Source organism: Notolepis coatsorum (assembly GCF_963971535.1).
Source record: "Notolepis coatsorum genome assembly, chromosome: 2".
Classification (NCBI taxonomy): Eukaryota; Metazoa; Chordata; class Actinopteri; order Aulopiformes; family Paralepididae; genus Notolepis; species Notolepis coatsorum.
Window position 1 is genome coordinate 1,919,857 of NC_140166.1, and position 25,260 is coordinate 1,945,116.

The 25,260-nt window shown below is 47.5% G+C and overlaps 1 protein-coding gene across 1 annotated transcript in view; it reads right to left on the reverse strand.

Annotated features, from left to right (window-relative positions):
- Positions 1 to 25,260, reverse strand: part of LOC311248901 (rho GTPase-activating protein 39-like) — a gene marked incomplete at both ends in the record, with an annotated part of 144,919 nt that overhangs the window by 108,991 nt on the left and 10,668 nt on the right. The window contains one exon of the mRNA XM_084338130.1: positions 164 to 372. Coding sequence (XP_084194256.1) covers positions 164 to 372 — 209 coding nt within the window. The remainder of the gene's footprint in view (positions 1 to 163; positions 373 to 25,260) is intronic.

Sequence of the window (25,260 nt, forward strand, 5' to 3'; positions counted from 1 at the left end):
ATGGTCTGATCTTTTGTTTTAAGTCCATTGGTGAATGAGACCCAATATCCTACTTGAGTTGGTTCCTAGCGAACAAACAACTGTATTCTCTCAGCATAAAGCGAGAGCGCTTGATACGAGACACCATGCGCATTAGTGAATCAGTTGAGCGGGGCTTGTTTACCTGTCCAGCTCCTCCCGGTTGCTCTGCTTGTCGGTCAGCTCCTGGTCCAAGGAGGACGAGGTGCTCCCCTCCCGGCTGACCCCGCTGTTGCGTCCGGGGCTGTTGTCCGCCGACGTCCTTCCCCCCCCGCTGGCGGGCCGGGGCGCGGCGGCAGCGTCCGTGTGCTGCTTGAGAGTCTGCAGCTTGGCCAGAGGGATGATGTCGCAGCCCTGGAACAACATGAAGGACGCCTGTCAGGCACAATAATGACCTCCAGGAGAATATAAACATAAAGGCAGAGACCAGACCAGATGGATTTGAAGAGGGAAATATTTATTTTCTATCCACTTCTCCTCTTGGGGCATTTACTTAACCCTTTCACTGTGACAATACAGAAGGTTAACCCTTTACTATCACACAACCGACGGCGATGCTCCATCATTAGCATCATTAGCTCTGCATCCACGTGTGATAGTAAAGGGTTAACCTTCTGTCATGTGGCAGTGAAAGGGTTAAAGGTGGGGTAGGGAATCTTAATAATTATTATCTTAAAAATCGAAATATGAGTTTATAAATATCTCGGCGCATCCCAGCGGAACCCGGATGCATTAGACACGAGGAAATAACGCATCATGAAAGCGTTGTAGTCCTAAGACAGAGGAGACCCAGGGCTGGAAATCGAAATTTCATAAAACTACACTACCCAGCTCACACCAGCCTCTGTGAAAGCTGCTGAAAATATTCTTTACGAAAAAAGCTGACGTTATTTTTGTGATTATATCTCGCGGTTCGAACAAACCTGAACGTTATTGCCATAAAATAGAACGTAGTTTGTTTCTTTACCTTTCTGTGAATGTCTAGAAGAAAAAACATGTCTCAATCTGATGAAAAATGGCAGAGCTATGGACATTATACAAAAGTAGCTGTATTTACAATAGATTTCATTCACAGTCGTTGCTGCCCTGTAACGGGCGCCTGGTGATACTAAATCCAGATTGAACTCTGCCATTGGAAAGAGGGAATTTAGTCAGATCCATAGATGTGTGACTTGGCCATAATTAGTGATGCACCGATGTGAAAATTGTGGCAGATACCGATAACCAATATTAATGTTGCTGATCAGGCCGATACCGATATTTACCGATGTCAATATCTCTGTATAGAAAACACTTTATGATAATCAAATGAAGAGCTATTTTCCAAAACGCATTTATTTTTTACTTTTGTAACTTATTTTCAGAAACGACTGATATTTTGAAACTATTTAAGGCCAAAACATAAAAAAAATTTATAAAAAAAAATAGATTAAAAAGAAAATATTTTATATATATATATATATATCTTGATATCGGACCGATACCGATGTGTAAAAAAACTGCCATATCGGCCAATATATCGTGCATCACTAGCCATAATAAGGTAATTTTTAGGCCTGATATTGCCTGAAGAACATGCAAATAGACCTTTTCTCGTCATTTAATCGTTATTTCTTTTATTAGCGATATCCATACATTTTTCATCCATCCAGCCTGACGTTATCATTGTGAATGGGTCTGAGCTCGAAAAGGGCAAATACTGCCGCCTATCATCTCCTGCATGGTAATGCACATCATTGGATTGGATTGGGTGGGCATGTGCATCAGAAATAAAGTCCGGTCCGGGGTTTTCCCATCTCTGGCAAGCAGTATCATGTTATCACATTCACTGGCGAGGCTCGGAGCAGCGTCGATTATGTGTTTTGGTGCTATAACGTTGGATCAATAAACGCGATCAATATTTTGAATGGCGATCAGGAATTGGATTAATCTTTTTGCAGAACATCTGATGTGAGGTAAGGACTCTATTTTACCAGTATTGGGTTAATCAGATGTTTTTTTCTCAGCCATCGCAGCGTGTGTGTGTGTGTGTGTGTGTGTGTGTGTGTATGATGTTAGCGCTGACCAGGTCATGGATAATAGATTTTTCAGCCCGCTTCTCTAGCGTGCATAAGTACACATATACTATCGAATCGATAATCTAGCGTTTATTTGAAAACTATTCATAAATCAGCTGAAAAAATAACAACGTGTTTTGTGTATTCCACTAAAGAGCTATTATTGCGGAATTTCTCTGGAATTACGAGAACTCTCCAAAACTATACTCATATTCAAAACGGTATAAAACGGAAATGTACCAATGAAAAAAACCTGTTTCGTACATGTTGACTGCAAACAAGTCATTGATAAGCGAGGGGTGGTTTACCCATAGCCATAATTTAAGATATAGTTTAAGCCTTCGCAAATTTCCCCGACCTCCCATTGACTTCAGTGCTGGCACTCTAGCCCATATATGGTCAAAGGGGCGTGGCACTCAATGTGTTAAGCCCGGAGCTCGGTTTTCTGAAAATCCGCCTAAAATAAGTAAATGGAATATTGCTCCACTTCTACACGGTTCATTTGCATATTCTTGGTATCTAGGGACATCTATGGACCTCAGAGAATGTATTCCCAGTGTCAGAAATATTGTGTCTATTACAAGGCTTGCTTAAATTGTGATGAAACAAAGGAGAATATGAATTATGATTTTTCTTTGCATCTTTGACAGTGAATAACACCATGCTAAAAATGACCAGACATGAAAAACTGCCACTGTGGATCGAGCCAAATCTACTCATTCCAAAAAGTTCAATGATGATTTAGTATCACCAGGCGTGCATGAAGAACTGAGAATGAAATCTACTGTATTTACAGTCAGCTTTTTATTTTTGAGACAGCTCCGCCGTTTTGAAACAGATTTCAACACAGATGGTTGCTAAATGTTCACAGAAGGGAGACAAACGAACTACGCTCCAAACTATGCCAATAACATTCAGTTTTGTGGTATATAATCAAGAAATAAGATAAATAAAAAATAATAATCAGGAAGTAATTTGCTTCCAGAAAGCTGGAGAACCCTAGGAGATGTAGTTTTTCGAAATTTCAACGCTCATTGAAAGCCCTGTCTTTCCTTCATCATAATGACTACAGCAAAATGGACGCTCGGATTTATTTCCGGTCGAAATTCGCGATCTATTAAATACAAACATAAACTCATATTTCATTAACTCAATGGCCACCAACAACGAGTCAACTCGTTATAGCCCGCCAATCGAATTCTGCCAACAACGAGAATACTCGTTATTGTATCGTTATTTCTTTCATTCGCTATTTCCATTCATAAACATGCAGGCAGCTGTGTGTTATCACTGGGGATGAGTCTGAGATCGCAAAAGTCCAATACCGCCGCCTAATGCCTTGCGGCCGCTATTGCGCTCCGTTTGAAACAATGTGGCTTGGTGTCTGGGCCGAGCTGCGGCGTGGGGGCGGGGTCTAAACACTCGGGCAGGGCAAGCGGTTCTAACAGATGCATCGACAAGGGTCCCCGACCCCCGGATCATGTTCAGGGTGGGATTATGTTGGAAACATGGTCGACATCAGTACTTGGAATGAGGATCATGCTAAACCGATCGAGCCTGCCAATCCTTATACCTTTCCTGCTGGGTCCCTCCTCCACCAGGCTCCCCACTCCTCTCTTTCTATCTCTATCCTTAAACCGGTATACCCAATCAAAACTAGAATATCTCGTTACGCTCCGCTTTACCCAGCTCGTCCTTGTGCGATAAACCATGCCAACTTAATTGCGATTAAACCTACCTGCATGGCTGAAAATCGCGCTGTTAAGTATACAGAGTGTGTGAAGGTTGGCCTTATCAACATCCGCTCTCTGCCAACCAAAGCTCTTTTGGTAAATGAACTGATAACAGACCATAGTCTCAACCTATTGGGCCTCACTGAGACATGGCTTAAACCTAATGACTTTCTGCCCTTAAACGAGGCCTCACCCCCTAATTTTAGTAGCTCCGAGTCCCATATCGCACGCACCTCCAAGAAATGAGGCGGAGTTGCTCTAATTTACGACTCTAAGCACAACTTTACATCCAACGCAAACTGTAAGTTTTCCTCGTTTGAGGTGCTCCCTCTCCACCCAACAGAAAGTGTGGCGGTCTGATTCCTACCTCCACTGCATCCTTTGTAATGGCTGTCCTATACCGCCCCCCAGGCCCTTACACCCTCTTCCTAGATGCATTTTCAACTTTCATCTCTGAGCTTGTTACGCGCTCAAATAACATTTTAATTGTTGGTGATTTTAACATTCATTCCAACAAAACTCTAGATCCCCTAAATAAGGCTTTTACCGACATCATTGACTCTGTCGGTCTCATTCAAATCGTTGACCAACCCACTCACAGTGGTGGGAACACCCTTGACCTAGTCCTAGCCCGCGGTCTCACTGTGTAAAATTTGACCGTTTCCCCCTATGTTCCTGCTCTCTCAGACCACTACCTCATCAAATTTCAAATTGATCTGACGGTTTCTCGCCCAGACAGTGTAGAATCCTACATGAGCCGTCGTATTAACGCCTCAACTGTCCCAACTCTAGTTAACTGCCTACCAGACACCCTCTCTCCCTTCCTCTCTTACTCTGGCCCCCTTGATCTCTTTACAGACAAACTTAATGCCACCCTCGACATTGTCGCTCCCCTTAAGCCTAAAATTAAACGTGCTCCGCAAAAACGAACTCCCTGGTTTACGGAGGAAACGCGCTCCTTTAAAAAGGCTTGTCGCAAACTTGAACATAAATGGCGTTCGACCAAACTCGAAGTATTCCGCCTTGCCTGGAATGATAGTTTACGTAACTACAAAAAGGCACTCTCACTTGCCAAAACCTCATATTTTTCCAGGCTCATAAATTAAAACAAAAACAACTCAAAGTTTCTGTTTGACACAGTTGCAAAACTTACTCAGAAACAACCAAGTGCCCTAAACCATGTGTTCTCGGCTAACAAATTCATGAAATTCTTTACCAAGAAAATGTACCTGATTAGAGATGAAATTGTTGCTTTACTCAACAATCAGAGTCCCTTCCAACCTCTGATGGGCCTTCCCCCTGACTTTGATTCCAGCCATACGCTATGCTGCCTTGTAAACGTCTCACTTAGTGCCCTCTCTAAACTGGTTGGCGCGGCTAAACCCTCAACCTGTCTGTTTGACCCTCTTCCAGCAACTCTCATCAAAAAACTCTTCCCAACTCTAGGCCCTGCCCTACTCAATATCTTCAACACCTCCTTGTTGGCCTTTAAATCAGCCGTCATTAAACCACTACTTAAAAAACCGAACCTCGACCCTCTAATCTTGAAAAATTACAGACCTATCTCCAATCTTCCGTTCCTATCCAAAGTGTTAGAACGGATAGTCGCAACGCAATTTACTGACCATTTATCAAACAATAATCTTAATTAATCTTTTCAATCTGGCTTTAGAGCCTTACACTCCACCGAAACGGCGGTTACCAAAGTCACAAATGACTTACTGCTCTCTCTTGACTCAAACCTCACTTCTGTGCTCTTATTGCTTGATCTCAGTGCAGCCTTTGACACTATCAATCATTCGATTCTTCTAGGTTGGCTTGAGAATGATGTTGGCATTCGGGGTCTCACACTAGCTTGGTTTAAATCCTATTTAACTGATAGAACACACTCCATGGTCTATAATGATTTAACATCTGAGACCCTCCCAGTGCAATGTGGTGTCCCACAAGGCTCTGTCCTGGGCCCTTTGCTATTTTCGATTTACATGCTACCCCTCGGCAATATCATACGCAAATTTGGCATAAACTTTCATTTTTAGGCTGATGACACCCAATTATATATACCTATTAAGCCAAATGATTCCTCCCAACTACAAAACCTTGAGGCCTGCTTGCTTGCCGTCAAAAAGTGGATGTCGCAAAACTTTCTACTCCTTAATGCAGATAAAACTGAGATGTTAATTGTTGGCCCCCCAAACCACAGAGGCCTGTTTCAGGACATCTCCCTCAACTTTGATACCTGTCATGTATCCCAGAGCTCCACCATAAAAAACCTCAGAGTAATTTTTTATTCCTCCCTCTCATTTAATGCACATATAAAAAATTTCACCAAAATTGCATTCTTCCATCTTCGTAATATCGCAAAAATTCGCCCCATTTTAACTCTGGCTGATGCTAAAACCCTGATGCATGCTTTTGTCTCATCACGTCTGGACTACTGTAATGCAACTTTTTTCAGGCCTACCTAATTCAAGCATCAAAAATCTTCAACTCGTGCAAAATGCGGCTGCACGGATACTAACTAGAACTAGAAAATCTGATCACATCACACCAGTTTTGTCCGCCCTACACTGGCTTCCTATTCAAGCCCGATCTGACTTTAAAGTGCTACTCCTGCGGCTACGTGGCGTAGTGGGCAAGGCGCTCGCCACGAATGCGGAGACGCTGGGCTCGCCTGTTCGAGCCCAGCGCTCCACATTGCTTTCAGTTTAGCTGGTCGTTCATACTAATACACATTGGCCGTATTAGGGGGTGGGAAACTGATGGGTGGGGATCGGGCGTTGTGGACAGCGACTCCTACAGGTCGGTTGGTGCGCCTGCACAGTAGAATCAGGAAGTGTCGGGGGCAGCGTGAGCCTCTTACGCGTTACTCCTCGCCACTGAGAGATCGAGCTGCGCAGGTGAAAAGATGCGACTGCTGTTACCTCAAGTACCGGAGGGGACTTGTGCTATGTATGACTTAGTCCACATTGCAGCCGGCTTGTGGGAGGCAAGAAACAGCATTTGTGACAGGGGAGGGTTGAATTGGATGATACGAAATTGGGATGGGAGAAAAATATAGAAAATGGGAGAAAAAAAGTGAAAAAAAAAAAAAAAAAAAAGTGCTACTCCTCACCTACAAAATTTTAAATGGGCTTGCACCGCTCTATCTATCCGATCTCATCTCCCGATACTCGCCCGCTCGTGCTCTGTGCTCACAAAATGCGGGGTTTCTATCGATTCCTAGGGTTACAAAGAAATCCGCCGGCCACAGAGCCTTTGTCTACCGCGCTCCCTACCTGTGGAACAAATTACATGCCGTCATCAGGGGCGCCTGCTCCGTCGAAGCTTTTAAATCGCTGCTTAAGACCCATCTTTTCTCTCTCTCCTTCAACCTACCCTGATCTCACCTGGTCGGGGACTGACCTTTAGATTAATCTGTCTAGTTTAGTTAGGACGTTTATTTTCCCCCATGTCTGCTTTTTTGCAGCACCACAAACATGGGAACTCTCTAACTCCTCCCCCCCCATCCCCCCCCCCCATCTATCTGAGTGCCTGTCTCCTAGCGCTGACTAAGGTGATGGATGCCTCGGGGTCTTGGCCAAGATTGCAGTGACTGCTCTACATGCACCACCGAGGCCTTGGATCAGCTACTTACCGTCGTCTGTCCGTGGTCCTGTCAACTGGTGTGTCAACGCGGTTTCATTGCTGGGTTAAGTACTTCTATTCTATTCACATAATATGCTTACTTCATATATCTACTCTATTCACATATATGCTTACCACTTGTATCTATTGCTATGTCCGCCCACTACAATCACACGAGCTGTCTAACGCCTGTCCCGTCTCCCTGTGAGTTGCTGTCCTGGAGGCGTGAATATTAAAGGCAACCAACTTGTGTTCGGCTTTTCTCTGATTGGCCGCGCCCCCCCGCCCCCACGCGCAGGCAAGCGCAGCCGTCCCACGTCCCAAATGAAATCCAAAGAGCAAGCGCGGCAGCGCGGGCAACCAACTTGTGTACCAACGCACTTGTGTTGGGCTGCTGTTCCAACGCACTTGTGTTGGGCTGCGGTAGCAGTGGAGCGCTGCTGACTGATTATTATGTTTCGCGTTTTTAACAACCAACGGTAGATTCACTCGTCACTGTACATGTATAAACAAAGCCCATACAGTTATGAAATAATAAACACTGTTAGGACTCTTAACACTTTGGTTGCCTAAGGTTAAATTAATGATATACCATAGATTGCCAGCGCTATTTGTTTATGGAGAAAGTCCCCTTCTTTGCAGGGCTATAACTTTTTAAATTCTATTGCTACATTGCCATTATTAGGGCCCATTCAAAGTCCTATATGTATTGTTCATTGTGTAGCAACGTTAAACTTTTTCATTCACATATTCATAGTAAAGTATGGTCTAATGTATAAGTATGTTTTCATCTCTTTCTGCAGCTTTCTCCAGAACGTGATATATAGCCCCAAATGCATTATATTGATGATGAAATACAGTTTGATGGCAATCAGCGCGATATAAAAAATTCCAACTAGACGTACTTCTAGAAGTTACTACACGTCATCTGATGTTGACCGGATGGGCGAGGGGGCGTTTATAATTCCGTGGGCAGCGTTATACCAATCATCTAATGTGGGTCAAATGTTGATAATATCAGTTATTATCGAAGACGGTAACATTACACGCTGAAACTCACCCCAGTCTCCGCGCGCCGTTGGGCGATCATCGTCGAGTAGAAATGTTATCATTATGGGATATATTATTACCCGGTCCATCTCCAGCTTGTATAATGGTATATACGTCCAAATCATGTTGTTTATCGAGTTATTGGCAATCGATCGCTATGTAGTGTGACAAGCTAGAGTGCCGGAACCTATACAGAGTGCCCGGAAGTAATATGGCCGACCAGCAAAACCTCTACTGCGCTTCCTGTTAAGCGGTTGCGCCGATCGGCCACCAGATGGCGCTCCTGAACCGCCAGAGAGCTCAGTGGGTCCTGCTGGTGGATCTCAGGCCAGCGGAGGGACATTATGAATCCGATCGCAGATTTTTGAAATATTGATATAAGGACGCTGTACAGCGTCCCCCGGCAACTTTAGCATGGCCAGGAAAGACGTCTAAAGACGGGTCCCGGCAGTCAAAGTGTTAATAATAAACACTGTTACGACTATCTGACTCTTAATAATAAACACTGTTAGGACTATCTGACTCTTACTAATAAACACTGTGTTAGGACTATAAACACTGTTAGGACTATCTGACTCTTAATAATAAACACTGTTACAGTGTTAGGACTATCTCGATTCACGCGTCACTACTGTAACTAGAAACTCTGGGTGTCACTGTACATCAGTGTGGAACTGTAAGCTGTAACGTTATTTCGCGTTTTTAACGTCAGCGGGGCGATGCGGTGGTTTGTCCCCGGCTTCCGTGCACCGCCGCCGGCTCTACTCGGTCCAGCTCCAGCAGCAGCGGCCGTGCTCCGTTGTAGAACGAAGCCCTTCAATGACAGAGCTCTCATATTTTGCGAATGCATAAACTATATCTTAAATTATGGCTATGTGTCTAATATGGCTGTCGCTTATCAATGACTTCGCGACAGCCATATTAGACACATAGCCATAATTTAAGATATAGTTTATGCATTCGCAAATATGAGAGCTCTGTCATTGAAGTGGGTGGTGGCAGTGTAACAGCGTTCACCCTGATGTAAAGTAGCGATTTTTATTGTTTTGTCATGACAACCCAATTACATAATCCAACATATGTGTAAAGAAACAACATATTCCAGTTAACGGTATATTTTTTAATGATTCATTACGGTATAAATTAGGTTAACTGGAGCTGTGGAGGCTGCTTGCTGAAGAGCCAGCGGGGCGACGCGGTTGTTTTTTCCCCGGCTTCCGTGCGCCGCCCGCGGCTTGACTCGGTTCAGCTCCAGCAGCAGCAGCGGCCGTTCCTCCGTTGTAGGAAGCCCTTCAATGACAAGCGCTCTCATATTTTGCGAATGCATAAACTATATCTTAAATTATGGCTATGTGTCTAATATGGCTGTCGCTTATCAATGACTTCGCGACAGCCATATTAGACACATCGCCATAATTTAAGATATAGTTTATGCATTCGCAAAAATATGAGAGCTCTGTCATTGAAGTGGGTGGTGGCAGCTTACTAACAGTAGCGATTTTTATTGTTTTGTCATGACCAAACATAATCCCAACATAGATAGGAGGTGTACTGTATGTCAAATGTCGGTCATGTGGTGGAAGAGTTTAGTACAGTCACACAACAGAACACCGCTGTAGTACAGTCACACAACAGAACACTGCTGGTTCGACCAGCGCTTCTGCCGCGTCTCTCTTGCCGCAAGGGCGTGTGCTAGTGGATTGATTGATTGGCCGTGTGGCCAATCAGAGAAACGCTGAACGAAAAGCTGAACACAAGTTGGTTGCCTTTAATATTCACGCGTCCTGGAGTGCTGACCGGAGTGTCGGACGTCCCGTGATGAAGGCCGGGAGGATGCGACCCTCTCTGCGTGCCCTCCTGTCTCCGGAGGTCTCGTAGTGGTGACCGGAGTGCTGGACGTCCCGTGATGATGTCGGGGAGGTTGCGACCCTCTCTGCGCCGCCCCCTATCTCCCTGTCTCCGGCTGTCTGATCAATGACCGGAGTGTTGAATGTCCCGTGATTAAGACGGGGAGGACACGACCCTCTTTGCGCCGCCCCTGTGCCTCAAATAGATTCGCTATCAGCTCTATCTTCAATCTTTCAAAATGTTCAGTTGCTATCGCTATTAGCTCTATCTTTAATCTTTCAAAATGTTCCGCTTTTCCAGAGTCCATCGCCTGGGGAAAGCCAAAGTAGACCAGCAGAGGCCCCGTCCCATCGTGGCCAAAGTCATCGATCCAAAGATGAAATCTGCTATTATGTCCAACAGAAGAGAGTTGAAAGGATCCAAATATTCCATCAGTGACCAGTTCCCGGCAGAGATCATGAGTAGACGCAGGCTGCTCTACCCGGTCATGGCGGATGCGAGGAAAAACAAACGGAATGCTCGTATGTTCATGGATAAACTTTATATTGATGGAACTATGTACAGGAATCCCCGTATTACATACTGGCTGAGTGGAGGCGACGAAAACGTCTTTCATGACGCTCAGGAGGAGATACTGACTCCAAGTATCCAGCGTGCTTCCCGAGCTGCTGTAAACAATGACGCTTGAAGATGACGTCATCATCACCAAGGCGTCCTCGTTGCTATGACTACCCGGGACCTGACTGAATACACGTAGGACACTGCATGCAGAATGCAGATGCAGTCTTCCTTTCTTTTCATTTATCTCTTGTGCTTTTCTTTTCTTCTCAATCTCATATCCATTTGTTTGTTTGTTTCAATTCATTTATTTAATTTTTCCTTCTTATCTCTCCACCCTCTCTTTCAGGTCAATGTTTGATTCTCTCTCTCTCTCTCTCTCTCTCTCTCTCTCTCTCTCTCATATTATTATATTATATTTTCCCTCATCTTTGGCTAGGGAAATGCGGTTAACGTTGGGCTACTCACCCAGACCCTTGGGCTAATGGGTTTGAATGGAGTGGCCTTGGGTTATTGTTTGTATGCTCTGTTAATCATTTTAGCCCATCCATTAGGGATGGGCCATATGTGTTTTATGTGTAACCCGTCTGTGCAAGACGTTAGGGTTATTTTGTTTTATGTACTTCACCCCCTCCCCCCTCCGTTCACCCCCCCCTTATTCCAGCCATTTAGAGACCTGCCCACATTAGCCTCAATAGAAGCGTCAAAAAAAATATTGCATTACCAACAACCATACAACAACATGTATAGATTATGGCTAGTTTGAACATAATGATATGGAACACTGGTGGAATAAATAAACAACACAAACGAAAAAGCGTGCTCACACTGATGAAAAAAGAACAGGTGGACATAGCTCTGCTAAGCGAAACGCACATTTTAGAGAAAGACATAGATATGTTAGTGGACAACACATATCATAACATCAGTCACTCTTCCTTTGGAACGAGAACTCGGGGAGTAGCCATAGTCGTTAGACGGAAGTTGAATATTGAATTGAAGGGAGTATGGTCTGATGCAGATGGTCGGATAACTATAGCTAAGATTTTACATAAGAACAGAAAAATAGCGTTGGTAGCGGTATACGCCCCAAATTTATACGAAGTTAGTTTCTTCACTACACTTACCAGAGCAATGTTAGACCTTCCCGAATACTCATTTATAATCGGTGCGGATTTTAATGCCATTTGGAACCCAAGGATGGACAAATCAAACCCCTCCTTTTCCAATGAACAAAAAAATGCATCTAATGCATTAAAGGATTGGTCGAAGATTACAGGTGTAAATGACTTATGGCGTTCACTCAACCCCATGACCCGGAAGTACTCTTGTCGATCTGCGAGACATAATACATTATCCAGAATAGATTACGTTTTCACAACCCCGAGACTATTTGATAACTACGATGTGGAAATGATACCCAATGCATTGTCTGATCACTGTTATTTACTCTTAAAAGGAACATTTGGTATACTATCATCCCGAGCCCCAAGATGGCGATTTAACACGATGCTGCTTAATAACAAGGAATTCATTACACAAATCAAAGAAGCTCTTACGGTATTCCTACGGATAAATGTGAATTCGGTGCAGGACCCCAGAATATTATGGATGTCGACAAAGGGAATGATCAAGGATTTCACTGATAGCTTTTCCTCCCAAATATGCAAGAATCGATGCTCAAAACTGGCTGAACTGGAAACACTTTACTCAACGTTATTTAATTCTTTGCAATACAACAACTCGGTTCAACTGGAAAATCAAGTCAATATACTAAAAAAAGAGATTAACGCCATATACAGACAACAATCTGAATTGCAAATACGTAGCACAAGACAACAGCAGTACTCCCAAGGTTCCAAACCAAGTCACCTATTAGCTATGCGACTAAGAGTCAACGCAAAATTTGCAGATATAACTACCATTAGAGCACAACAAGGACTTGTTACAGAACCCAAAGAAATAAACACGACATTCAAAGAATTCTACTCCAACTTATACAAATCAGAAACGACCTTCGATCAAAACAAGATGGACACATATCTTAATCAAATTAACCTCCCTAAACTTTCAGAGGATGACGCTAAACAGTTAGAAACACCGATCACACTAGATGAACTTAGGGAGGCCATATCTGAAATGCAAAGTGGAAGGGCCCCTGGAAGAGACGGTATCCCACCAGAAATGTACCTCTCTTGTTGGGACATAATTGGACCCTTATTACTAAATATGATTTTATACTCAGTCAAGGAGGGGAACTTCCATAAGAATGACAATATTGCACTCATAACAGTCCTCCTCAAAAAAGACAAAGACCCCACCGAGTGCGGTAGTTACAGACCTTTAAGCCTCCTCGGAACCGATATCAAACTGTACTCTAAGGTATTAGCCATCAGACTACAAAAGCATATGACGTCTTTAATTCATCCGGACCAAACAGGCTTCATAAGAGGCCGCCTGATCACTGATAACATAAGACGATTACTACACGTACTAGATGCTAACAAGGAAGACAACACACCTAAGGCGATGCTGTCCCTGGATGCAATGAAAGCTTTTGACAGGTTGGAATGGTCGTATCTATGGGCAGTGTTAGAAAGGATGGGGTTAGGAAAAGGATTCATTGATATGATTAAAGTATTATACAAAGACCCATCGGCCATGATTACAACAGGTACAATCACCTCCGAAATCTTTCCAGTATCACGGTCTTCCAGACAGGGTTGCCCCCTTAGTCCCGGACTATTCGATCTATCATTAGAGCCTTTAGCACAATATATAAGACAATCCCAATCCATAGAACCAATCGTAATCAAGGGCACACAACACAAAATTAGTTTATATGCGGACGACGTAATACTGTTCATGCAAAACCCCAACACCGCATTGCCTCATCTTCTCAAGTTGATTGAGGACTTTGGAGATTTATCGGGATTTAGGATAAATTGGCCGAAGTCGGCCTTCCTCCCACTTAACGCCCCTGCAAAAAGAAATATAACCCTCCCAGAAGAGATACCGATGGTAAAACACTTTAGATGTTTGGGAGTTGAAATATTCCCTACCATAAGCCAAACGGTGAAGCACAATTACATAAAAATCCAAAACAAAATCAAATACGACCTTGTCAGGTGGTCAAAACTTAAAAACTCAGTACAAGCACGGATATCAATAATTAAGATGGACGTCCTACCTAGAATCAACTTCTTCAGCTCAATGCTACCGTTACCCCCTCCAAAGGGTCACTGGAAAGAATTACACTCCTCCACATACAAATTTATTTGGAATAACAAACCACCACGTATAAAAAGATCCACCGCACAGAGAAACAAAGCAGATGGTGGTATGGCATTTCCAGATGTCCACCACTATTTTAAGGCATACACTTTAAGACCACTGACAACATGGTTTGATCCCCAAGCATCAGTATCCTGGAGAAATTTAGAAGAAAATATAGTAGCTCCACATAGGCTGAAGGACATAGTGTACACCAAATTATCAATTAAGCAATGCGAACGAAAATTTGGCCCCATAATCACTCATGCAATCCGGATATGGCGTGAAACACAAAAAAAAGACTCTATCCCACATAAATGGCATAATCATACTCCCTTATTCAATAACAATGCACTCTTGATTGGAAAACAACCTATAAGATTCCCTAGATGGGAAAAGCAAGGCATACACACATTAGGAGACGTTTTCAACAAACAGGGTTTTTGTAGTTTTGATGAGATATGCAAAAAATTTTATCTCACCAAGTCCTCATATTATTTTTACGCACAGTTATTGGCATGTTTGAAGGCTCACGGTGTTCCATTAAGGATACCAATTGTACACCACAGATACCACAAATTCTTCTATGAAAGAGAGACATCGAGAGGTTTTGTTTCAGATTTTTATCATCAATTACTAACGGCCTCGTATGAAACCCTACATCTAGACTCAGTCTGGAGGAGGGATATACCAGACCTGGAGATAGACTTTGACTGGCAAGAAGCCTGGGCAAATGTACGCCTTGCATCAAGGAACCCGGACCATCAACAAATCAATCTTAACTATATTCACAGGACATACTTAACTCCTATAAGACTGAACAAAATGGGTCTTAAACAAGACTCCAAATGCTCCTTATGTACAAATGGGGACGAAGGGACATTTATGCACATGTACTGGGACTGCCCACCAGTTAAGATATTTTGGAAAGAAGTGACCCAGCAATTGTCAAATCTCTTAACTCTGGATATACCTGTACACCCCTCTGTATTACTGCTGAATGATGTCTTTGAGCATGCAGTACCTCCACAGCTAAAGAGATTGGTTTTATCCGGTATCACAGTGGCTAAAAAGCTGATAGCATCACGATGGTTTCAACCGGAAAAAATGTGCCGTAAGGTCTGGATTCTTACATATCTCGATGTGATTTATCAAGAAATATCAACAGCTAGAATTTTGGGTCTCAATGAATCCAAAATGGCAATGTGGTTAGAAGTGGTGGAGAGAATAAAAGCCAGCATATAATGGTAGTGTCTGGTTAGGAACAAATTATAATGGTTGGATTATCCAATGGGGGGTCCGGGAGAGGGGGGTACGAGCTGGAGCATATGTGTATTTGTATATCCTATTGTGTGTTGTCATGTTTGTTTATGTGTTTGTTTAAAAAATAATAAAAAAATAAAATACAAAATGTTCAGTTGCTATTGCATGCACTCATCTGTGTTTCACTACACACTTGAGTGCATGCTTACCAACTGTTAGTCTGCAACACTACTATCACCGACATCTAAGAAGGGAGATCCCCCCTTGAATGGCCCTTCTAAGGTTTCTCTCCTCCACACTGCCTGTGGAGCATTTTTCCCTATTGTTAGGTTTTAGTGAGTTTTTCCTTACCTTCGCGTGGGGTATGTCTGGGAGTGCTTGCATTCTTTCATTTATTTGCATTTATTTTAAATTTGTTGGACCTTATGGTGTTCTTGTTCTGTTCTTGACCTATTGTTATGTTTTCTTCTTGACTTGTTTAAAGAAGACATGTACGGCCCATGGGGACATTAACGTGTGTTGTCGGGCCTTATAAATAAATTGTATTTGATTTGATCAGATAATTGGAATATTCTTTTCGGGACAGATCCTGGTCAAGGTAAGGAATAAATGGTATCAATATTGCGTTTTGATTTTAATAATACAAACCAAATGTCCTACTAAATGATTTTTCTTGTGTACATTTAAGGATTGTATTTTCTTATCCTTAAACTGTGGACTCTGGGTGTGCTGCTATCATGGTAACATTAGATTTGACCGCTGCCTTTGATACTGTGGATCATAAGACACCTTTATCCCGCCTAGAACTGTGTTGGCATCAGAGGTGCTGCCTTTATGTCACTTCAGTCGTACTTGACTGATCCATCTGGGTGAATTCTCCTCAAATGTGGCTCTTACCTGTGGTGTCCCCCAAGGCTCCATCCTAGGCCCTTTATTATTTTCTTTATGCTGCCCTTAGGTTCTATTTTATGTAAGCATAATGTTTCTTTTCACTGTTATGGAGATGATGTCCAAATCTACCTTTCTTTAAAAGTAAAGTGCAAGGATTGTCTTGAGCCTCTGCTAGCTGCTCTTGCCGACATTAGGACTTGGATGGACCTACATTTCCTCAATCTTAATGACGGTAAGACAGAGGTTATTGTGTTTGGGCATCTGGACTGTTTAAACTCTGCTGGTGTTTTAGGGGCCCTCGATGCCAAAAAAACGCTCTTTTATCAAAAGCCTTGGTGTCACTTTTGAAAGTGATTTTAAATTTGACAGACACATTGGGTCTGTAGTTAAATGCTCCTTTTTTCAGTTGAGGCTTTTGACCAAAGTGAAGCCCTACCTCTCTCCCAATGACCTGGAGAGGGTAATACATGCCTTCATATCATCCAGGCTGGATTACTGTAATGCCCTGTATGTGGGTCTAGACCAGCTCTCCTGTATGTGGGTCTAGACCAGTTCTCCCTGTATGTGGGTCTAGACCAGCTCTCCCTGTATGTGGGTCTGGACCAGCTCTCCCTGTATGTGGGTCTAGACCAGCTCTCCCTGTATGTGGGTCTGGACCAGCTCTCCCTGTATGTGGGTCTAGACCAGCTGTATGTGGGTCTAGACCAGTTCTCCCTGTATGTGGGTCTAGACCAGCTCTCCCTGTATGTGGGTCTAGACCAGCTGTATGTGGGTCTGGACCAGCTCTCCCTGTATGTGGGTCTGGACCAGCTCTCCCTGTATGTGGGTCTGGACCAGCAGCTCTGCCTGTATGTGGGTCTAGACCAGCTCTCCCTGTATGTGGGTCTAGACCAGCTCTCCCTGTATGTGGGTCTAGACCAGCTCTCCCTGTATGTGGGTCTAGACCAGCTCTCCCTGTATGTGGGTCTAGACCAGCTCTGCCTGTATGTGGGTCTAGACCAGCTCTCCCTGTATGTGGGTCTAGACCAGCTCTCCCTGTATGTGGGTCTAGACCAGCTGTATGTGGGTCTAGACCAGCTCTCCCTGTATGTGGGTCTAGACCAGCTCTCCCTGTATGTGGGTCTAGACCAGCTCTCCCTGTATGTGGGTCTGGACCAGCTCTCCCTGTATGTGGGTCTGGACCAGCTCTCCCTGTATGTGGGTCTGGACCAGCTCTCCCTGTATGTGGGTCTGGACCAGCTCTCCCTGTATGTGGGTCTGGACCAGCTCTCCCTACGACGCCTGCAGCTGGTGCAGAACGCTGCTCACGCCTCTTGACCGGCACAAAGAGGCGTGAACACATCAGACCAGTGCTGGCTCCCTGTTCGCTTCAGGATTGATTTAAAAATTGCGATGTTTGTGTTCAAGGCCTTAAATGGTCTGTCCCCTCAGTACCTAGCTGAACTCCTCCATGTTGGCCCCTCAGTACCTAGCTGAACTCCTCCATGTTGGCCCCTCAGTACCTAGCTGAACTCCTCCATGTTGGCCCCTCAGTACCTAGCTGAACTCCTCCATGTTGGCCCCTCAGTATCTAGCTGAACTCCTCCATGTTGGCCCCTCAGTACCTAGCTGAACTCCTCCATGTTGGCCCCTCAGTATCTAGCTGAACTCCTCCATGTTGGCCCCTCAGTATCTAGCTGAACTCCTCCATGTTGGCCCCTCAGTACCTAGCTGAACTCCTCCATGTTGGCCCCTCAGTATCTAGCTGAACTCCTCCATGTTGGCCCCTCAGTATCTAGCTGAACTCCTCCATGTTGGCCCCTCAGTATCTAGCTGAACTCCTCCATGTTGGCCCCTCAGTACCTAGCTGAACTCCTCCATGTTGGCCCCTCAGTACCTAGCTGAACTCCTCCATGTTGGCCCCTCAGTATCTAGCTGAACTCCTCCATGTTGGCCCCTCAGTACCTAGCTGAACTCCTCCATGTTGGCCCCTCAGTATCTAGCTGAACTCCTCCATGTTGGCCCCTCAGTATCTAGCTGAACTCCTCCATGTTGGCCCCTCAGTATCTAGCTGAACTCCTCCATGTTGGCCCCTCAGTATCTAGCTGAACTCCTCCATGTTGGCCCCTCAGTATCTAGCTGAACTCCTCCATGTTGGCCCCTCAGTACCTAGCTGAACTCCTACATGTTGGCCCCTCAGTATCTAGCTGAACTCCTCCATGTTGGCCCCTCAGTATCTAGCTGAACTCCTCCATGTTGGCCCCTCAGTATCTAGCTGAACTCCTCCATGTTGGCCCCTCAGTATCTAGCTGAACTCCTCCATGTTGGCCCCTCAGTACCTGTAGCTGAACTCCTCCATGTTGGCCCCTCAGTACCTAGCTGAACTCCTCCATGTTGGCCCCTCAGTATCTAGCTGAACTCCTCCATGTTGGCCCCTCAGTATCTAGCTGAACTCCTCCATGTTGGCCCCTCAGTATCTAGCTGAACTCCTCCATGTTGGCCCCTCAGTACCTAGCTGAACTCCTCCATGTTGGCCCCTCAGTACCTAGCTGGACTCCTCCATGTTGGCCCCTCAGTATCTAGCTGAACTCCTCCATGTTGGCCCCTCAGTACCTAGCTGACCTCCTCCATGTTGGCCCCTCAGTACCTATAGCTGAACTCCTCCATGTTGGCCCCTCAGTACCTAGCTGAACTCCTCCATGTTGGCCCCTCAGTATCTAGCTGAACTCCTCCATGTTGGCCCCTCAGTATCTAGCTGAACTCCTCCATGTTGGCCCCTCAGTATCTAGCTGAACTCCTCCATGTTGGCCCCTCAGTATCTAGCTGAACTCCTCCATGTTGGCCCCTCAGTACCTATAGCTGAACTCCTCCATGTTGGCCCCTCAGTATCTAGCTGAACTCCTCCATGTTGGCCCCTCAGTACCTATAGCTGAACTCCTCCATGTTGGCCCCTCAGTATCTAGCTGAACTCCTCCATGTTGGCCCCTCAGTACCTATAGCTGACCTCCTCCATGTTGGCCCCTCAGTACCTATAGCTGAACTCCTCCATGTTGGCCCCTCAGTATCTAGCTGAACTCCTCCATGTTGGCCCCTCAGTACCTATAGCTGACCTCCTCCATGTTGGCCCCTCAGTACCTAGCTGAACTCCTCCATGTTGGCCCCTCAGTACCTAGCTGAACTCCTCCATGTTGGCCCCTCAGTATCTAGCTGAACTCCTCCATGTTGGCCCCTCAGTATCTAGCTGAACTCCTCCATGTTGGCCCCTCAGTATCTAGCTGAACTCCTCCATGTTGGCCCCTCAGTACCTAGCTGAACTCCTCCATGTTGGCCCCTCAGTATCTAGCTGAACTCCTCCATGTTGGCCCCTCAGTACCTAGCTGAACTCCTCCATGTTGGCCCCTCAGTATCTAGCTGAACTCCTCCATGTTGGCCCCTCAGTATCTAGCTGAACTCCTCCATGTTGGCCCCTCAGTACCTAGCTGAACTCCTCCATGTTGGCCCCTCAGTACCTAGCTGAACTCCTCCATGTTGGCCCCTCAGTATCTAGCTGAACTCCTCCATGTTGGCCCCTCAGTACCTAGCTGAACTCCTCCATGTTGGCCCCTCAGTACCTAGCTGAACTCCTCCATGTTGGCCCCTCAGTATCTAGCTGAACTCCTCCATGTTGGCCCCTCAGTATCTAGCTGAACTCCTCCATGTTGGCCCCTCAGTATCTAGCTGAACTCCTCCATGTTTGCACCCCAGCTAGAGCACTGAGGTCAGCAAATAACTACTTTTAGACGTCCCGAGGTCGAGGCTAAAGACTAAAGGTGACCGAGCTTTTGCGGTGGCTGCCCCTACATTGTGGAACAGTCTTCCACTACAGACCAGGTCTGCTCAGACCCTACAGAAGACTCACCTGTTGTCACCGGCGTGTTGAGGCTTGGTCAGCCATACATCCTGTCGTGTCGTGATGGTTTTAATGTATTGTAGTGTTTGATTGTGTATACTGTATTTTTAGTAGGGCTATCAGTTTATCACGTTAATTAGATTAGATTAGATTAATTAATTACACAGTAAATTATTCATGATGATGTGTTGATGGGGGGGGGGCAGTGTCTCATGATGATGTGTTGATGTGGGGGGGGGGGGGCTGTGTCTCATGATGATGTGTTGATGTGGGGGGGGGGCTGTGTTGATGTGGGGGGGGGGCTGTGTCTCATGATGATGTGTTGATGTGGGGGGGGGGCTGTGTCTCATGATGATGTGTTGATGTGGGGGGGGGGGGCTGTGTCTCATGATGATGTGTTGATGTGGGGGGGGGGGGCAGTGTCTCATGATGATGTGTTGATGTGGGGGGGGGGCTGTGTCTCATGATGATGTGTTGATGTGGGGGGGGGGCTGTGTCTCATGATGATGTGTTGATGTGGGGGGGGGGGCTGTGTCTCATGATGATGTGTTGATGTGGGGGGGGGGGCTGTGTCTCATGATGATGTGTTGATGTGGGGGGGGGGGCTGTGTCTCATGATGATGTGTTGATGTGGGGGGGGGGGGGCTGTGTCTCATGATGATGTGTTGATGTGGGGGGGGGGCTGTGTCTCATGATGATGTGTTGATGTGGGGGGGGGGGGGGGCTGTGTCTCATGATGATGTGTTGGTGTGGGGGGGGGGGCTGTGTCTCATGATGATGTGTTGATGTGGGGGGGGGCTGTGTCTCATGATGATGTGTTGATGTGGGGGGGGGGCTGTGTCTCATGATGATGTGTTGATGTGGGGGGGGGGGCTGTGTCTCATGATGATGTGTTGATGTGGGGGGGGGGCTGTGTCTCATGATGATGTGTTGATGTGGGGGGGGGGGGGGCTGTGTCTCATGATGATGTGTTGGTGTGGGGGGGGGGGGGGCTGTGTCTCATGATGATGTGTTGGTGTGGGGGGGGGGGGGCTGTGTCTCATGATGATGTGTTGGTGTGGGGGGGGGGGGGGCTGTGTCTCATGATGATGTGTTGATGGGGGGGGGGGCTGTGTCTCATAGTGATGTGTTGATGTGGGGGGGGGGCTGTGTCTCATAGTGATGTGTTGATGTGGGGGGGGGGGCTGTGTCTCATGATGATGTGTTGATGTGGGGGGGGGGGCTGTGTCTCATAGTGATGTGTTGATGTGGGGGGGGGGGCTGTGTCTCATGATGATGTGTTGATGTGGGGGGGGGGGGCAGTGTCTCATGATGATGTGTTGATGTGGGGGGGGGGCTGTGTCTCATGATGATGTGTTGATGTGGGGGGGGGGGCTGTGTCTCATGATGATGTGTTGATGTGGGGGGGGGGGCTGTGTCTCATGATGATGTGTTGATGTGGGGGGGGGGGGGCTGTGTCTCATGATGATGTGTTGATGTGGGGGGGGGGGGCTGTGTCTCATGATGATGTGTTGATGTGGGGGGGGGGGGGGCTGTGTCTCATGATGATGTGTTGATGTGGGGGGGGGGGCTGTGTCTCATGATGATGTGTTGATGTGGGGGGGGGGGGGCTGTGTCTCATGATGATGTGTTGATGTGGGGGGGGGGGGGCTGTGTCTCATGATGATGTGTTGATGTGGGGGGGGGCTGTGTCTCATGATGATGTGTTGATGTGGGGGGGGCTGTGTCTCATGATGATGTGTTGATGTGGGGGGGGGGCTGTGTCTCATGATGATGTGTTGATGTGGGGGGGGGGGGGCTGTGTCTCATGATGATGTGTTGATGTGGGGGGGGGGCTGTGTCTCATGATGATGTGTTGATGTGGGGGGGGGCTGTGTCTCATGATGATGTGTTGATGTGGGGGGGGGGCTGTGTCTCATGATGATGTGTTGATGTGGGGGGGGGGCTGTGTCTCATGATGATGTGTTGATGTGGGGGGGGGGGCTGTGTCTCATGATGATGTGTTGATGTGGGGGGGGGGGGGCTGTGTCTCATAGTGATGTGTTGATGTGGGGGGGGGGGCTGTGTCTCATAGTGATGTGTTGATGTGGGGGGGGGGCTGTGTCTCATGATGATGTGTTGATGTGGGGGGGGGGGCTGTGTCTCATGATGATGTGTTGATGTGGGGGGGGGGGCTGTGTCTCATAGTGATGTGTTGATGTGGGGGGGGGGGCTGTGTCTCATGATGATGTGTTGATGTGGGGGGGGGGGCTGTGTCTCATGATGATGTGTTGATGTGGGGGGGGGGGCTGTGTCTCATAGTGATGTGTTGATGTGGGGGGGGGGCTGTGTCTCATGATGATGTGTTGATGTGGGGGGGGGGGGCTGTGTCTCATGATGATGTGTTGATGTGGGGGGGGGGGCTGTGTCTCATAGTGATGTGTTGATGTGGGGGGGGGGGCTGTGTCTCATAGTGATGTGTTGATGTGGGGGGGGGGGGCTGTGTCTCATGATGATGTGTTGATGTGGGGGGGGGGGGCTGTGTCTCATGATGATGTGTTGATGTGGGGGGGGGGGCTGTGTCTCATAGTGATGTGTTGATGTGGGGGGGGGGGGCTGTGTCTCATGATGATGTGTTGATGTGGGGGGGGGGGGGGCTGTGTCTCATGATGATGTGTTGATGTGGGGGGGGGGCTGTGTCTCATGATGATGTGTTGATGTGGGGGGGGGGGGGGCTGTGTCTCATGATGATGTGTTGATGTGGGGGGGGGGGCTGTGTCTCATGATGATGTGTTGATGTGGGGGGGGGGGGGGGCTGTGTCTCATGATGATGTGTTGATGTGGGGGGGGGGCTGTGTCTCATAGTGATGTGTTGATGTGGGGGGGGGGGCTGTGTCTCATGATGATGTGTTGATGTGGGGGGGGGGGCTGTGTCTCATGATGATGTGTTGATGTGGGGGGGGGGGGCTGTGTCTCATAGTGATGTGTTGATGTGGGGGGGGGGGCTGTGTCTCATAGTGATGTGTTGATGTGGGGGGGGGGGGGGGCTGTGTCTCATGATGATGTGTTGATGTGGGGGGGGGGGGGGCTGTGTCTCATAGTGATGTGTTGATGTGGGGGGGGGGCTGTGTCTCATGATGATGTGTTGATGTGGGGGGGGGGCTGTGTCTCATAGTGATGTGTTGATGTGGGGGGGGGGGGCTGTGTCTCATGATGATGTGTTGATGTGGGGGGGGGGGCTGTGTCTCATGATGATGTGTTGATGTGGGGGGGGGGGCTGTGTCTCATGATGATGTGTTGATGTGGGGGGGGGGGGCTGTGTCTCATGATGATGTGTTGATGTGGGGGGGGGGGGCTGTGTCTCATGATGATGTGTTGGTGTGGGGGGGGGGGGCTGTGTCTCATGATGATGTGGGGGGGGCTGTGTCTCATGATGATGTGGGGGGGGGGCTGTGTCTCATGATGATGTGGGGGGGGGGGGGGCTGTGTCTCATGATGATGTGTTGATGTGGGGGGGGGGGCTGTGTCTCATGATGATGTGTTGATGTGGGGGGGGGGGCTGTGTCTCATGATGATGTGTTGATGTGGGGGGGGGGGCTGTGTCTCATGATGATGTGTTGATGTGGGGGGGGGGGGCTGTGTCTCATGATGATGTGTTGATGTGGGGGGGGGGGCTGTGTCTCATGATGATGTGTTGATGTGGGGGGGGGGGCTGTGTCTCATGATGATGTGTTGATGTGGGGGGGGGGCTGTGTCTCATAGTGATGTGTTGATGTGGGGGGGGGGGGGCTGTGTCTCATGATGATGTGTTGATGTGGGGGGGGGGGGCTGTGTCTCATGATGATGTGTTGATGTGGGGGGGGGGCTGTGTCTCATGATGATGTGTTGATGTGGGGGGGGGGGGCTGTGTCTCATGATGATGTGTTGATGTGGGGGGGGGGGGGGGCTGTGTCTCATGATGATGTGTTGATGTGGGGGGGGGGGGGCTGTGTCTCATGATGATGTGTTGATGTGGGGGGGGGGGCTGTGTCTCATGATGATGTGTTGATGTGGGGGGGGGGGCTGTGTCTCATGATGATGTGTTGATGTGGGGGGGGGGGGCTGTGTCTCATGATGATGTGTTGATGTGGGGGGGGGGGCTGTGTCTCATGATGATGTGTTGATGTGGGGGGGGGGCTGTGTCTCATGATGATGTGTTGATGTGGGGGGGGGGGGGGGGCTGTGTCTCATGATGATGTGTTGATGTGGGGGGGGGGCTGTGTCTCATGATGATGTGTTGATGTGGGGGGGGGGGGCTGTGTCTCATGATGATGTGTTGATGTGGGGGGGGGGGCTGTGTCTCATGATGATGTGTTGATGTGGGGGGGGGGGGGCTGTGTCTCATGATGATGTGTTGATGTGGGGGGGGGGGCTGTGTCTCATGATGATGTGTTGATGTGGGGGGGGGGGGCTGTGTCTCATAGTGATGTGTTGATGTGGGGGGGGGGGGGCTGTGTCTCATGATGATGTGTTGATGTGGGGGGGGGGGCTGTGTCTCATGATGATGTGTTGATGTGGGGGGGGGGGGGCTGTGTCTCATGATGATGTGTTGATGTGGGGGGGGGGCTGTGTCTCATGATGATGTGTTGATGTGGGGGGGGGGGGCTGTGTCTCATGATGATGTGTTGATGTGGGGGGGGGGGCTGTGTCTCATGATGATGTGTTGATGTGGGGGGGGGGGGGCTGTGTCTCATGATGATGTGTTGATGTGGGGGGGGGGGGGCTGTGTCTCATAGTGATGTGTTGATGTGGGGGGGGGGGGCTGTGTCTCATAGTGATGTGTTGATGTGGGGGGGGGGGCTGTGTCTCATGATGATGTGTTGATGTGGGGGGGGGGGCTGTGTCTCATAGTGATGTGTTGATGTGGGGGGGGGGGGCTGTGTCTCATGATGATGTGTTGATGTGGGGGGGGGGGCTGTGTCTCATGATGATGTGTTGATGTGGGGGGGGGGGCTGTGTCTCATGATGATGTGTTGATGTGGGGGGGGGGGCTGTGTCTCATAGTGATGTGTTGATGTGGGGGGGGGGGGGCTGTGTCTCATGATGATGTGTTGAT